Source organism: Cydia fagiglandana, chromosome Z (genome assembly GCF_963556715.1).
Source record: "Cydia fagiglandana chromosome Z, ilCydFagi1.1, whole genome shotgun sequence".
Classification (NCBI taxonomy): domain Eukaryota; kingdom Metazoa; phylum Arthropoda; class Insecta; order Lepidoptera; family Tortricidae; genus Cydia; species Cydia fagiglandana.
The window spans coordinates 16,854,866-16,872,839 of record NC_085959.1 but is presented as its reverse complement, the minus strand read 5'-3'; the positions used below and the strand labels follow the sequence as shown (position 1 = coordinate 16,872,839).

The following is a 17,974-nucleotide window of genomic DNA, read 5'->3' as shown; positions in this document are numbered from 1 at the left end:
GCGCCCAGTTGATGTTAGCTCTAATAATATTATGACTGTTTGGTGTAATTTATATGATCGCAAAAAAGATAGGCAAATTTCATCAGAAACTAAAAAACTAAATGTAGGTGATCATGTTAGAATCACTAAATATAAGCATGTGTTTCAAAAAGGTTATGAAAGTAATTGGAGTGATGAAATATTTATTATTGATTCGATTATTAACAGATCGCCACGAGTTGTTTATACAATAAAGGATTTAGAAGGTGAACCCATCATTGGTACATTTTATTCTAAAGAATTACAAAAAGTAACTTACCTCCCCTCCAACGAGTATAAAATTGATAAAATAATACGCTCGCGTCGAGTTGCTGGCAGAAAGGAAATACTAGTTAAGTGGCAAGGTTATCCTAATAAATTTAATTCTTGGATACCTGAATCAAACTTAAAGAAAATATGAGTGAAAATAGTTTTTATCTAACTTTGTTAAGTAATAGTTCATCAGATTACTACACGGATAACACGACTGCACATTTCTTAACTAAATTACCAAAGACCATTAAATTGGATGGAGAATGGGTAGTTGGGTTGGTGGAATTTCAATACCCTTGTTCCATGTATAATGTTCAAGAGCACGAAAACATCATTTATTTAAAGAAAACGGTGTTATCACCCACCGATAAAACTACAAAAATAGTGGATATAAAAACTCATATACCAGCCACTACATATGATAATATAGATCATTTTCTTCAAGCGTTTAATGAAAACCCACAGTTAAAAAATAACGTAAAATTTCGATATGATGGATTAACAAAACTGGTTGGAATAGCAACAACAAATAAAGAAATAACATCTATCATAACAACTCCGATACTAAGTCTGCAATTGGGTTTTAAACCGAGAACAAATTTAAAACAAAATACATTAGGAAAAAACCCCGCAAATTTATATTTAGGTTTACCATCTCAAATATTTGTTTATACTGATATAATACATCCACAAGTAGTCGGAGATGTTATTACTTCATTACTCAGAATAATACCTTTAGATCCAACTAAGTTCATTTATGGAGCTTATAAAACTCACATCTTCTCACCCGCTCATTATGTACCAGTTTTACGAAGAGAGTTCGATACAATTGAAATAGATATAAGAACAACGACTGGTGTCAGAGTACCATTTCAATTTGGATCTTCTTGCGTGAAGCTACACTTTCAACGAGTAAAATGATTTACAACAGATCGTCAGTCTCTTGTCCTTACGAACATTATTATTCACACCAAGCCGGCTCTGGGATAGGTATTGTCTATAAGGGAGTTCCATACCAACGAGGACATGGTATAGGCAGTTTTTTGGGTGGACTATTTAGATCAGTGCTCCCTTTGTTATCTAGCGGTTTAAAAACCATTGGAAAAGAAACCTTAGGGGCAGGGGTTGGTCTGTTATCTGATATGGTAAATTCTCGTCCTATGGATAGTTCCATTCGATCACGATTTAAGGAAGCGAGCGCTAACCTAAAAAGAAAGGCTGATGAAAAAATTGATTCTCTCATGTCAGGATCTGGGTATAAAATGTCGAATAAAAGAAGAGAACCGCTCATTACTCGAAAAGCATCGCGACGAAGAGGAAGTAAAAATAATAATAAAAATAACGATATATTTTCAAGTTAAATAATGTCATTTCTACACAGTCATTCATGTGAATGTGCAAAATCAGAATTAGATATATTTGCCCTTCCATCAACTCAAACAAGTATTGAAAGCGGACATTGGATTCATTACAAACCAATTTCATCTTTAAGTGATGATGGCCCCATTGAATTTCAAGTACCTGGATCAGGAGATGACTACATTGATCTATCACACACAATGTTACATATTACTGCTAAAGTGTTGAATCAAGATGGGACAAAATTAAAAGCAGATGCCGGAGTTGGACCCACCAATAACTGGCTACATTCCCTTTTCAACCAACTTGATGTATATTTAAATCAAAAACTCATATCACCCCCAAACAATACATATGCTTACCGTGCTTATATGGAAAATCTTCTCAACTATGGACCGGCAGCCAAAAAAACCCATCTTACTTGTGGGTTATGGTATGAGGATACCCCAGATTTTATGGATACCGTTGACGCCAACAACAAAGGATTTCAGAAAAGACTAGAATTTATCAAAGAGAGTAAGCAAGTGGAAATGATTGGACATTTGCATGGCGATATATTTAACCAAGAGAAATTCTTGATAAATGGCGTTGAATTGCGTATTAAGTTAGTCCGATCAAAAGAATCGTTTAATTTAATATGTCATCAAGATAAAAAATTTAAAGTACAAATAACAGATGCTAGTCTCATTGTTAGAAGAACAAAAATTAATCCTAGCGTTTTGTTAGCCCATCAAAAAGTATTGGCAACAACGACTGCGAAGTACCCCATTACGAGAGCAGAAGTTAAGGTTCTCACAATACCATCAGGGGTCCAGGGTAAAACATTGGATAATATATTTCTCGGACAAATTCCTAAACGGTGTATTATTGGATTTGTATCAAATTCAGGTTTTAATGGAAATTTAGCTTTGAATCCATTTAATTTTCAAAACTATAATATGAATTCATTTAGTTTGTTTGTAGATGGTCATGAAATTCCTTCTAAAACATTACAACCGTCATTTAGTTCTGGTTTAATAGCGGCGGCATATCACACCTTATTTTCCGGAACTGGTATTCATTTTCACAACGAAGGTAATGGAATAAGTAGAACAGATTATGGTGGAGGTTATTGTTTGTTATGTTTTGATTTAACCCCAGATTTATCTGCTAGTTCAACTTCACATTGGAATCTTGTTAGACATGGAAGTGTTCGGATAGAAGTACGCTTTGATTCGGCTCTAACTAGCACCATTAATTGTATCGTTTATGCAGAATTTGATAACATTATTGAAATAAACAAAAACCGTGATGTATCTGTAGATTATAATAGTTGAAAAACATAATTATATAAATACAATGTTTTCTTTCGTTTACTTTATTTTGTTGTAGACATTGTTTGCAGCATCATCAAGACAAAATTGTTATTAATTAAGTAATTATGGATACTAATGAGATACAATTTTGTATGAAGAAATTAAACCCACTTTTTGAAACAAATGTTTTTGCTGCTAACAAAATACCTATTTGGGTCGATCTACCTGTCTTTATTGTTAGTAATTTGGACCCTGACACGAAACCAGGCTCCCACTGGGTTGCCATACACATTGATGTTACTGGTATAGGAGAATATTTTGATTCCTTCGGAAAGAAGCCTTCAGGTTACCATAACTTATTTTTAAAAAGAAACACCAGACAGTGGTTTTATAACAATAAACCTCTTCAAAACCATTTTACTTCAGTTTGTGGTGAATATTGTTTAGTTTATTTGTATTTTAAATATCATGGAAAAACTATGAAAGATATGCTAAGTTTGTTTTCTGATAATTCTGTATGTAATGACCTTATATTAAGGAATATGTTTAAAACATTTTTTGTGAAATAAAATAATACGTGTACTTAAATAAGATTTTTTATTTTTTCATATAATACAAAGACCATTCTAAACTATACTTTTTTTTTTAAATTTTATTATTTACAAAATATTTCTTAACATTCTTTGTTACTTAAAAACGAGACGACACAAAAAAATCTGTTACATGGAAAATGTACTTAAGGAGAGGTAAAAAATGAGAAATACGTTAACACAATCATTAAGCTACTACTATCATTAATAATTATAACTATCACTGTTTCTTATTATCTATAAAATATTTCACACTACTGTCCTTAGAAGCTAATTGCTTTGTTATGTTATAAATAATATTTCGCGTATTTTGTAGCTCCAAATCGTCTTCCAACGCAAAATATTTCAATCTGAAGTCCGCATGCTTCCAGTGTTCCATGGGTGGGACGTTTTTAATTGTTTGCATATCATATATCTCGATTTTAATCAAATGTGATGCATACGCCCCGTCGTCTTGTCCGGATGATAAGTTTGCAACACCGTCTGGTGAACTTTTGCTCACATTCGAAGACCGTTTCACAATTTTGGGTTGCTTTTTAGGTCGTTCAAAGAAACTATCGATATTGTTTCCTGAACGTTTCTTTGCGATGGCTTGTTTAACTTTGAAACCAAGCGTACCCTCTTCATCGCTTGATTCGTCTTTATTATTATCCGGGTAGTAATAGTTCTTGAAAGTATTTTCAGTGAACTGAAACAATATAAAACAATAATTTACACACTGTCTACAATCTTGATAATTAAAACACAAAGAACACAAGTGAAAACAAAACAAAGTAAGTTACGGTAATAAAAGACATACTTACATCCATTGTTGGGTCTTTCTATAAACACTTAAACACTTCACTGTTGAATTAACACTATATTTCTATATACTGCAATAGATACAAGGAGCTCTGATACAGTGGACTGCCACGACGGTAATACTTACTCAAACTCATTTCTCTTCGGCTTTTATACTGTGTCACTATGACCAGGGTACAGTACCGTTAAAATCATGTCTCAACAAGTTCATCTAATACATACGCTCTCTTTACTAAAACCCAAATTCAAAAGCATAATAGGAAACAATAAATCCATTGTCGGTATAAAATATAATAGATGTCTACCAATAAAGCAATTATGCTGTTATAACAATGAATAGCAACGCACAAGAAATGTTGACGTATTAGACTAAATCATGTTGAAACCAGTTGACACGTCTCGTTCCTTTTTTTAATCACACAAAGTAACATGTCTCAACAAGTTCATCTAAACAGACGTTCTCTTTACTCAAACCCAAATTATAAAAGAATAGGTATAGGAAACAATAAATCCATTGTCAGCATAAAATATAATAGACGTCTATTAATAAAGCAATTATGCTGTTATAACAATGAATAGCAACGCACAAGAAATGTTGATGTATTAGACTAAATCATGTTGAAACCAGTTGACATGTCTCGTTCTTTTTTTTAAATCACACAAAGTAACATGTATCAACAAGTTCATCTAAACAGACGTTCTCTTTACTCAAACCCAAATTATAAAAGAATAGGTATAGGAAACAATAAATCCATTGTCAGTATAAAATATAATAGACGTCTATCAATAAAACAATTAAGCTATTATAACAATGAACACAAGTGCACAAGAAATGCCTCACACGCCTCGTTATTTTTTTAAATAATAGAAAGAAACAAGTAACTACGAGTTTACTTTAAGACTAGGTGAAAGCAGGTTAGTTTGAAATGAGTTAGGTTGATTTTAGTTAGGTTTGGTCAAGTTAGGTTTAGGTTAGGTTTTCGGAGAATAAGTTAGGTTTGGTAAAAGGTTAAGGTTAGTTTAGGCTGCCAAAGGATTACTAGTGTAAATTCTACGTCAGAAGAAGGTTAGAACTGTATTCCTTATAAATCGAAATAGCTCCAAGAGGTAATAAGATAATGCGGGTTATTAGAGTTGATAGTTAGAGTACCTATGCATCACAAATAAGTACCTATCGCTAATACCTATTGCAAATAGCTATCGCTAATACCTATTGCAAAATACCTATCACAAACACCTACAGTATACACACATAAAGAAGGCATGAATGGAGACGTCGGTGGGTTAAGGAAAGGGTCCAGGCAGGTAGTATGCCCGGTAACACAATAGCGCGCGCGAGTCGAGATCGAACAATAGAAAAGGGTCGATAAGCCTATTGTTTTTTTTTTTTTTTTTTTTTTTTTTTTTTTTTTTTTTTTTTTTTTTTTTTTTTTTTTTTTTTTTTTTTTTTTTTTTTTTTTTTTTTTTAAGGTTCAGCAGGGGCGGTGGCTCGGCCTTGGGGTCAGGATCGGGGACCACTGAGAGGCGGGGCCAGAATCGGGGAATACTTTCTACTCCAAACATGGCCCATCAGCTTCACTGATGTAGATATCAAGATAAAATAAAATCCCTAAATAAACTTTCAAGAGCGGGTATCTCAAAAACTATTCAAGATATCGATAAACTTGACTGGATAAAACTTAATTGTAACTAATTTTATCAGCTTTCGGTTTGTCTTAGTAGTCATGTCGCTAAGACGCAAAGTTTCCAAGATATCAATGAAAAACCGAAAAATTCGACCTTCTTACCCCCCTCTACCCCCCAGCACCGGGGCTACAGCCGGGGACTTTTGATATGTTCACCTCCTAACTAGTCCAAACAAAGTTACGGAGTCAAAAATTGTGTTCCTAATCTCTACAACGTTTTTTGAGCATTCATTTCCTGACCTATAAAGTGGAACTGCAGGTGATGATCAGAACAGAACTCTTCAACGACGCATAGTACCTACACGTTTGGCGATTTCGACTTGGACTGATGGGACTGGGGCTGGGACCCGGACCCATGACTCGGGCCCGGCGGACTCAAACCCGGAGTCGGACCTGTCCCTGATCCGGGCTCTTATCTGAACCTGAACCCGTGACCTGGTCCTGGACCTAGACCAGGACCTAGACCTCGACCTGATTCTGGACCCGGACCCGCACCTTGATCCGGTTCGGTTGAGAAGTCGGTTTTTAGTGTTCCGTACAAAACATTGTTTCTATTTAAGATTATACTTTGTTGTGTGGAGCAACCTCATAAGCTAGGGTGCCGAGATATAGTCGGATGGTCCTACAAATACAAATGTTTTATTTCGGAAATACAACATTGTGTATTCGCTTATTTTTTAGAATTTTAGAAAAGCAATGGGGAGAACGTGATCGGAAGCAGTTTAAAGGCGCTAGAGAGCTGTTGCGGGCGGTGCTGAAGTATCGGCGTGTCATGGAGTCCGACTGCGAGAACATCTTGCGCGCGCCGGTGATCGACTGGCGCTCGGAGAGCGAGCGCCGCGTGCACGACGTCGTGCAGGCGCTGGGACACAGGTAGAGTAGAGGGAGAGCGGTGCTGCATTACCGGCGAGTCATGGAGTCCGACTGCGAGAACATCTTGCGCGTGCCGGTGATCGACTGGCGCTCGGAGAGCGAGCGCCGCGTGCACGACGTCGTGCAGGCGCTGGGACACAGGTAGAGTAGAGGGAGACCGGCGCTGCATATTACCGGCGAGTCATGGAGTCCGACTGCGAGAACATCTTGCGCGTGCCGGTGATCGACTGGCGCTCGGAGAGCGAGTGCCGCGTGCACGACGTCGCGCAGGCGCTGGGACACAGGTAGAGTAGAGGGAGGGCGGTGCTGCATTACCGGCGAGTCATGGAGTCCGAGTACTTCATTGGTACCTACGTTGCGTTACGTTCTTCGTTGACTTGTTCTCGCGTACCCACAGCTTAGTAACTAAAAGTTAGACCAAGATAAGTCTGCAACGATTGATAGCACGCGCAGTGGAAGTGTTATTTTAAACGTCTAACTTCTATGAAATTATGACTTAGATATAAATATAACACTTGTACTGCGTGTGCTATCAAAATCGTTGCAGACAAGAAGAGTGATTACAAGAAAAGCGATTACAGCGTTTTAAAAATTCAGTCCCTAAAACCTAAAAGGGTTAAAAAGGGATTGATAGTTTTGTATGGGGTTTAAATGTTATAAAAAAAGGCTTGAAAGTTTGCATCCGGACCGAACATTATTTTGAAAATCTTCTGAGGTGGTTGAGACATATATATATATATATATATATATATATATATATATATATATATGTATATATATCTATATCTATCTATATCTATCTATATAAATGCAAGTGTCCTGACTGACTGACTGACTGACTGATTCATCAACGCAGAGCCGAAACTACAAAAGCCAGAAAGTTGAAATTTGCACACCAGATTGCATTTATAAAGTGTACAAGAGATAAGAAGCGATTTTGAGAAATTCAACCCCTAAGGGGGTTAAAAAGGGGATGAAAGTTTGTATGGGGTTAAAGTTTTCTTTTAAGCTAGGAATTTGAAACTTCGGCAAAAGATATATTATTAAAAGACAAGAAAACTAATTTCAGTGTTTTTGAATATTCATCCCCTAAGGTGGTGAAAAAGGGGTTGAAAGTTTGTATAGATATCAAACATTTTTTCGAGCGCGAGACTTGAATCTTTGTATTTGGGGATACTATTAGAAGACATGCAATAAAAGTAATTTCAGCGTTTTGTAAAATTCATATTCATCCTAACAGGGTTAAAATGGGTTTCAAAGTTTAAATCCATTACAAATGCTTTGAAAATTCTTAGAAAGGCATAATAGCCGATTACAAAAAAAAGTAATTGCAACGTTCTTGGAAATTCAATCCCTAAGGGGGCTAAAAAGGGGATGAAAATTCGTCTTGGGGTGTAAATTTAATTTTAAGCTAGGAACTTTAACTTTTTGGAAAAAAGGTAATTAATTAAAAAAACATGAAAACTAATTCAAGCATTTTTGAAAATCATCCCCCAAGGTGGTGAGAAAGGGGTTGAAAGTTTGTATGGAGATCAGATATTTTGTAAGTGCGGAATGCGGAATTTGAATCTACAAATATATATAATTTTGTAAGTGCGAAATAGGTACCTATTATGAGAATACAAGAAAAATTTCAGCAACCAACATCAAAATCCACTTGACTTAAAACTTCATACAACTTGCTAAAAAAGAAATAGTACATTACTACAGAGGCCGGGACGAAAGGGGTTGCCGGCCGAAGACATATAGACATATAGGATAGGTCTGAGCGCGGGCAACCCCATTTCCCGCCGAGGTATATATAGATGGTCAAGCAAATCTTGTCAGTAGAAAAAGGCGCGAAATTCAAATTTTCTACGAGACGCTATCCCTTCGCGCCTACATTTTTCAAATTTGCCGCCTTTTTCTACTGACAAGATCTGCTTGACCAAGTATATAGTGCTTTTCTCAAACATGCAATGAAATAAATAAAATAAAAAATCCACGAAACCCAAGTTTTATTTATAGAAAAAACTAAAAGTAAACTACACCCAAAATATAACCAACACGTACCGATATCATTATCACGCGTATGTTTTACACGAGTCGTGTATTTTTACTACCCGTATATTTTCATGTATCTTTGATTTTTTTCGCCTTGTATCCGTCTGACGGTCGTTTTCGTCACATAAGTTTACATAGTCTTTCATGTTGATATCATGTTTCACATACATCGTTGCTTTATGCATGGAGTAAATAAGTATAATTTCCACAGTGTTGACGAATTTGTAGTTACATTCATTTAAAATATGCCACAAAACTGTTTCTAATAAACTGTAAGCCATTTTTCTTAGTTTCTCAAATAATAAAATTGCCATAAGCAACCATTATACATACTTCGTCTTTTACTTGGCGGCAGAGGCAGCAAGTTATCAATTCTGCTTACGCTGTCAATTCCAACACCTACGATTACAATTAATATTAATTTCATTATTTCGTCGGAACTCATATTAAAGCCAAAAAATCCACAACGCACCATAAATCCAATAAAACAGAATGAATATTTTTCAACTTTACCTCCATAACAATTTAAAAAATATAACTACGCGTGTTTGAGTAGACCTTTTTACCGCTAACGTTTAGATGAAATATATATTTTAAATGTTTTTATTTGTGTAGTTTAATTTATAATTTAAAATTATATAATGTATTATTTATTAAGTTCATGTTGATTTTATACAAATAAAACTGCAAATTATAGCAAACATTGTTATTTGTTTTTTTTTATAGGCGTAGTGGCAGAGTGTCATTACGAACCATAAAGCAAATACTGCCTCTAGTTTTTTTTTAATGGATGAATGCCACGATGCTGTGTCACAAATATCTGTGAAATGAAAATTAAAAAAGAGGACTTTGCCGGCCTAGGCCTGCAAGATGTCTATGAAATTCCATTAACGACCTTTTGTCCTAGCCGCACCTGAAACGTCATACTTCGCAGCCTATTATAAGGAACATAACATCAATATTTCATTGCATGTTTGAGAAAAGTACTTAATTTCAACATTGCTTGGATATGAAAATTATAGGTACTAAAGATGTAAAATGTTGAAGATAAGATTCCACGCGGACGAAGTCGCGGGCAACAGCTAGTATATATATATATATATATATATACATAACAATTTTTTTCAGTTTGGAGCTTGAAATTTCGTAGGTTGTGACAGAGAAATCTCATGCATTGTGTACCTAATTATTAAAATATTATTAACCGTCCCTAATGCTACACGGAGAAAAAAATCTAGTGTTCTTTACCAGAATATTGTAAATTTAACTTGATTTTATTGTATTATATGTGACAACTAGACTTTTTTTACACAATAATAGAAAATTCTGGTTCTTTACAACATCATTTCTAGTTCCTATTACCCACTTACCTAGTATCGTAGAAAATAAATTTTGTGTAGTATACAAAACCTATCTGTAGCCATCATTATAGGACAGGGTAGAGTTTATCAGATATTTCATTAGTGTTCAATATCATTACTGCGGACTGAAATAATCAACAATTTCTGATTACTATATGCAGTATTGGAGAATACCAGATTTATGTTTGTGTTAAATATAATTGTTGTGGCATGAAATAAACAGTATGTTCTGTTTACTATTTATATTGTAGAGTTTAACGGGTTTTATATTTGTGTTTAGTAAATCATTATTGCGGACTGAAATTGTAATATACTGTCGAGTGAAACAGAATTAGGTTAAATATCTTAGGTGAGTCTTCGCTTTAACATGCTTTTGTTGCGACGAAGACTTACCTAAGGTGTTTAACATTATTCTGTTTAACTCGGCAGTAAGTACCTACATTGGCTTAGTCCGCAATAATGATGTTTGTGGTATAGGTGTGGTGGCCTGAAACATAAACAGAAAAATCTCAATCCTAATAATTACTATGAGTAAAGTAAAAACAAACTTTTCTTTTTAAATTCGTTTTATTTTTAGTAGTACATAACATAAATTTAACACAGAGATCATTTTGGTAGCAAACACAACACACAAACAGAACACTCCAATATAACCTTATCACTATTAGCAACATATGTATAAATTTTCAATTAAACCGCAATTCGCTTCGTCCGCACTTGTTCACTACACACAGACACTTTTTTTTGCTAAAACCGGTGATCTAAACAGGAATGCAACCTGATTCATTTATTATTGGTGACACTTGAAATGAACTCTGTCCGGACTTCGGTGAAAATGACAGAATGTTCTGGGCGCTGCGTGCGGCGGCGCAGGGGTGCGGGGGGCCGCAGTTAGCTCATGTCGTGGACCGAACAGTTTTTCCTTACAGGCAAATAATATTTTGTTTAGTGTGCAATAATATTGTAATGCCAACAATTTTTATTGTTGCTGGAACCACTCTTTATTGTTATCATTAAAAAGAGTATGTTAGACAACAGAGAACGTATCTAGTTATGAGTAAAAATATTCATAGTAATCAAGAAATTTCGAGTAAGTAATGGGTATTAAAAATCCGCTAACAGGTACGAGAAAATCTAGTACCTATAAATTAATTACATAAGGTGGACCTTAAACAAAGATTTTGTAATACACACTTTTATTATTGGTGTGTTAAACTAGATGATAGTGAACCGAATTAATAAATATTGTAAACATCGCAATTATTGTAAAGTGTTGTATGCTAAATGCATATTTTACTCTGTTACTATTAGTTTGTTACCAAAACGATATCAGAGTTTTAGTGTACTAGAATATTTTAACTAGAATATTCTAATATTGTCTAAAATACGAGTCTATTAAACATGGCTGAAATCTGTTTTCCTACACCAGAATCATAACTACTATACAATCTGGTAATATTGTAAAATATTTTTTTCTCCGTGTATATTTTGCTGCATAATGTAGGTAATTATTAATGTTCGATGCTCATGTAGAATTTAACTTACCACAAAACCAACATACAAATCTACGCGTCGAATTTGAGGGCACCAGCTATAGTTATTAATAAATATGTACTATGTTCGTCAAGCAGGTCTTGTCAATGGAAAAAGGCGGCAAATTTAAAAATGAAGGCGCGAAGGGATATCGTCTCATAGAAAATTTGACTTTTTTTCTACTGACAAGATTTACTTGACCATCTATACAGTATACTTAAACAAGCAATAGAGGTATTTTTTGTTGGTATTCATACTATTATTAAATAGATATATTTACTGATAGGTACTAGCCTCTGCCGTGACTTCGTTCCTTTAGAAGTCGTTGAAGTGCCTTCCGCAGTTAACGTAGATTTTATTGTTCGTTCTGATTTTAGTTAGCTTTTTAACCGACTTCCAAATCCCAAAGGAGGAGGTTATCAATTCGGTTGTATGTTTTTTTTTTTTTTTTTTTTTATTTTTTTTTTATGTTTGTTACTCCATATATCCGTCATTACTGGACCGATTTTGAAAATTCTTTTTTTGATTGAATGTATATGCATACAGATTGGTCCCGTTTCTATTAAAACCCAGTTCTGATGATGGGTTCCATGAGGAATCGAGGGAACTCCTCAAATCTTAAAGGCATACATATAGTGATTTTTGGGTTTTTATCATCAAATCAAGCATATACATCCAAAAAAGTGACATTTGATGAAGTGGAACTGCTGATGATGACCAGAACGGAACTCCTCAACGACGCATAGTTCACGGTTGGCGATTTGTCCTCTTCGTTATGTTTGTTAAGCAAGTTCAGTTTTTAAGCTACATTTTTGTCAAGCTCGAGTTCTGATGATGGGATCCATGAGGAATCGAGAGAACTCCTCAAATCTTAAAGGCATGCGTATAGAGATTTTTGTAATTACATCAAAAAATCAAGCATTTTCATTAAAGACTGTCGCATTTGATGAAGTGGAACTGCTGATGATGATCAGAACAGAACTCTTCAACGACGCATACTTCACGTTTCGCGATTTTTCCTCTTCGTTATGTTTGTTAAGCAAGTTAAGTTTTTAATGCACATTTTTGTCAAGCTCGAGTTCTGATGATGGGATCCATAAGAAATCGAGGGAACTCCTCAAATATTGAAGGCATGCGTATAGAGATTTTTGTGTTTACATCAGGAAATTAAGCATTTTCATTAAAAACTGTCGCATTTGATGAAGTGGAACTGCTGATGATGATCAGAACAGAACTCTTCAACGACGCATAGTTCACGTTTGGCGATTTTTCCTCTTCGTTATGTTTGTTAAGCAAGTTAAGTTTTTAAGCCACATTTTTGTCAAGCTCGAGTTCTCATGATGGGAACCATAAGGAATCGAGGGAACTCCTCAAATATTAAAGGCATACGCATAGATTTTTTTGTATTTTCATCATAAAATCAAGCATTTACTTTAAAAACTGTCACATTTGATGAAATGGAACTGCTGATGATGACCAGAATAGAACTCTTCAACAACGCATAGTACACATTTGGTGATTACGAATTTCGATTTTGACTTGGACTGGGTCCCGGACTCGGACCCAGAACCGGACTCATACCCGGATCCGGTTCGGACCCGGACCCGGACCTGGACTCGGACCCGGGCTCGGACCCGGACTCGGACCCGGACTCAGACCCGGACTCGGACCCGGACGTTGACCCGGAAAACCACTATGATACCTTAACTAAATAAACCACTATGATTACCTACCATAAAATGTGTAAGTATATAAGTATGATGATGCCAATCTTACTAGCCCCTCCCGCTTAAACCCCCGTACACCGCAACGCATGCGCCGTTAAGTGGGTTAGGTTAGGTTTGAACTGCGATCCTCACAGAACCGAACTGCTATCAGAGAAGTGGGTTAGGTTAGGCTAGAACTACGACCCTTACAGAAGCGAAATGCTAGTAGAACTAGAAACGTGGGTGGTTTTACCTCCTTTTCTACATAGTAGGTATACCATCTACAATAATCTTTCACCGGCCCCCATAGAAGTCGGTTTTTTTTTCTTAAAAATTATGTTTAATTTACTTATGTACTATGACATTCCGCTAGAGTATACATGGAGCTGAAAGAAAAGTTGGAGGCTGAGATAGCGAAAAACGCCAAGGCCGACATTACCACTAAACCAATGCCGCATAAGGATTACTTCGATGAAATGGAACAGGAAGAAGGTACTTTCAGCCGTCCTTGTTATCGAAGTACTAAGATAACAGAGTAGCAAAACAGCAGCAAATTAAATTACGTACGTACCTATAACGTCGCACGTTTGATATAGCTATACTGTCATTAGATTCAACACATCATCGACATGGCGGATGATTAGAGTCTGGCTAGCCAAAAATTGTTGACAGATATTTCGTTGTTGTATCACCAATTGTCTATGATTTAAAAAAAAGCTAAAAGTCAGTTGTCAATTGATGTCATTCATTCAAATTGTTTGCGGTTTATAGGGGGTTTATTTTAAATAAAATTAATAAGTTCTATACTGAGTGTGGTTCGGCAACTATTATTTAAGCTCGTAAATAATTACGACAGTCTGCGAAGTCGACGTGTAGCGTTGTATAACGAAAAACTGCAATGTTTACAACTCCTAACCAAACGTAACAAATTTGGAGGTTGGTGCTCTATAAATATTTTGATACTTTAAGTACTAGTTCTAACATTTGCCTATTACTTTGATTAAGTAAGTGAATTTATTAATGCCTGAATCTCATAAATAGGACAAGTGTATAAAGAAACGGATAAACTAAAAGTTCTGAAAAATATCTATAAAATCTTAATATTTGAACGTAAACATATGTGTTTGTCATTGACTGTACTTTAAATTGTGGTAGAAATTATGTGAGCTGACTTTGAGTGCACGTAAACGTTTATTTAACTTATTTCCTTAGGTACCTTACTTGAGCACATAATATCAAAATATTGTCTAGTATCAAAACTATAATTCCTACTACACAAAGTGTGACCAGTCCAACATTTTTTGAATTTCCCGCCAAATCTTTAGGTAAAATTTCAGTAGCCAGACTCTAGGTAATACCTATTAAGTATAATATTAAATTATACATATGGACAGGTAAGATTGACAGATATGCGTTAAAATTATAAGTAATAGGTATCTTACATTACCGTGTTTATAGTTTTGACTGTTGGGCTTTAGATGTGGATGACTCCGTGAAGAAATTCGAGGAGGCACGTGAGAGTTTGATTCAAGAAACGCAGGTAGTAGAAATGGGCCCGCTACTGCAACGATACTGGCGCCGCCGCGAAGAAGAAAACAAAGAAGAGCAATTCTATTTGTAAGTAAACCAATTCTACGCAGATTAACCGTTTAACCATTTGACATTCCTTTCTAGTCATTCGATTTAGAACCGTAATTCTTATAGAACAGGCCGCGTAGCCAAGATGCCGATCGCTTACGTTCCGTAGCGATCGAAACGCAACTGTCACTGTCGCACTAATATGAAAGAGTGATAGAGAGACATAATGCTTTTCGTTATCGAAGCGATAGCGATTGTAACCTTGGCTAGGGTGGCTGATGCGTTTTTGATTTAATTATGGTGGCAATTAAGTATGTTGCCACTAAAGGGTTGATATTAATTGTCAGACTAAAGATGTGCAAAGTTGCAGAGACTTACCAAAAAGCTGAAAATGTTCTAGAAATTTTCACAGGAAACTAAGGAAAGTTTCATTGTGAAAATGAAAATGAATATGCAAAAATATGACAGGTTTCAGAAATTTTAGAAGCTTCGACTTAAAACATCGGATAACTAGATACTCATTTTCCCGATAGATATTATGTCTAACATCAATCTGGGCGTTTTGTTGGTAGGTTATTTACCTATAATTAATTAGCCTTAACCTATCAGGCCTCGGATATACATGACAACCGATAGGAAAATGTGTAAGTTGATATGTCGCACGTACGAGTATATTACCTATTGGTACCTACTAATTAACGAGCAAATAGGTAGTATAAGTTTAAACACATCTATCAAGGAGGATCGTCCTTGCTCCTGTTATGCACATCTGGGGTTGCGCACTAATATGTAGGTCACTCGATGAGTTTTGAGATGCATCACGAAAATTAAAAATTGACCTGAAACAATACATCACAAGTGGCCAATTATCTAAAAAAACCGGGCAAGTGCGAGTCGGACTCGCGCACGAAGGTTTCCGTACGATAATGCAAAAAAAAAAAACAAAAAAAAAGCAAAAAAAAACGGTCACCCATCCAAGTACTGAACCACTCCCGACGTTGCTTAACTTTGGTCAAAAATCACGTTTGTTGTATGGGAGCCCCATTTAAATCTTTATTTTATTCTGTTTTTAGTATTTGTTGTTATAGCGGCAACAGAAATACATCATCTGTGAAAATTTCAACTGTCTAGCTATCACGGTTCGTGAGATACAGCCTGGTGACAGACAGACGGACGGACGGACAGCGAAGTCTTAGTAATAGGGTCCCGTTTTACCCTTTGGGTACGGAACCCTAAAAAAAGTATTTTACTATGACCGTTCTTTCCTCGGTTCTTTGAAAAGATGTAAGTTGGAACTGAACCTGAACATTTACATGGTATATTGTATTTTATGATTTTAAATCTGGTTTAACCAAACAACTAAGTTTGTAACGATTACAATCAGCATTACGGGACTATGTTTCATGCCGAGCAACAGTGTAAAACTAACCTCGAAGGTGACCAATGAAGCGGTCGCCCGCAAACAGCAGTAACTCCAGAAAACGTATCGACTACTGAAATGTTGGTACGAGAAATCCCACGAATTACATATACAAACATTGAAAAGATCCTAGGGATCCTACTTCGGGTCAGCGTTCATATTATCCTATACATCAGCATCTTCGAGTGAGGAAGCTCTGTTGTCGTTAGATCCCGCGTTTGCTCTAACAAACCGATGAATTAGCGAATTCTGCCCTATTGGATCAAGACTGCCAAAAATGTTTTCAAAGTTGGTTTAGACGAATGGAACTTGAATTGTACAAAGAATGAAAGAGAGTATTTTGAAAAAATATATAATAAATAGTGCTAATATCTTGAATAGTTTATCTGTATCCCAAAACTTATCGAGTGACCTAAGTAGTAAGTACCTACTCGTATGTACTCAGCTAAATATCCTTCTGTGCCTAGACAACTGCTGCGCGAAGGCAGCGTGCCGCCGTACTTCCGCAACGTGCTGGGCGGCGCCATCTGGTGGGAGCTGAACCACACCGCCGGCGCCGCCGTCGACCGCGCCGAGCGCCGCAAGATGAAGTGCGTCTGCGACGAGGACGCCGGATCCAAGGAAGACGTTCTGCCGTTTATGTGAGGAGTATGTAAACCAAGCTATACCTAGTATCTATTAAGCAGTCGAGCGCCTACGTGAAACTGTTTCATTTACATAGAGATCCATAACAATAAAGCGAATTAAACATGGCTATAGTCTGCAAAGTCATTATAGTTATATTAAATTTATCTCTTAAGTAAAATACTAACTTATTAAAACAAGCCTACATCTAGGTAGTATCTATCTTGATCTTTTTCAAGCAACCTGGCTCCCATTCCGACATTATTAGTCCCGTTTTTACATCCCAGATGAAGTCCACTTGTATATTTATGCCAAATTGTACTTTCTAACTACCTATACTTGCATTAATATGCTGAATTCATAATAATTAATACCTAAGTGTTAGGTGTACCTTACGAAAAGCTTACTCATACATGACAGTCATGTGATTGAGTTACAATGTCTTGACACCGTGTATTGGCTTTCAATTACAACCTATATGTTGAATATGAAACCGCTCTTTTCACAGAACTACAGTATGGATTTCTTTTCCTTCCGTCGTGATACAGGTAATTAATAAGTACTTTATGTATGTAAAAGGTAAAGTAGCGTCCGAGTGGTTAGATAACAACATTATGCGAATGCACGAGGGTATTATGCAGGTAAATATATTATGGTGGTTATATATATTTAAAGTCCTTTTCTCTCATTTTTAGGGTTCCGTACTTCAAAAGGAAAAAACGGAACCCTTATAGGATCACTCGTGCGTCTGTCTGTCTGTCTGTCCGTCTGTCACAGTCGATGATCTCCGGAACTACTGGACCAATCAAGTTGAA

General features: G+C 36.0%; 1 protein-coding gene across 1 annotated transcript in view; it reads left to right on the top strand.

Annotated features, from left to right (window-relative positions):
- LOC134678381 (uncharacterized) overlaps positions 1–17,192 on the top strand; it is a 40,328-nt gene extending 23,136 nt beyond the window's left edge. The window contains exons 4-7 of the mRNA XM_063536934.1: positions 6,703–6,894; positions 13,911–14,029; positions 15,016–15,154; positions 17,003–17,192. Coding sequence (XP_063393004.1) covers positions 6,703–6,894; positions 13,911–14,029; positions 15,016–15,154; positions 17,003–17,180 — 628 coding nt within the window. The 3' untranslated portion in view covers positions 17,181–17,192. The remainder of the gene's footprint in view (positions 1–6,702; positions 6,895–13,910; positions 14,030–15,015; positions 15,155–17,002) is intronic.
- Positions 17,193–17,974: the final 782 nt, after the last annotated feature.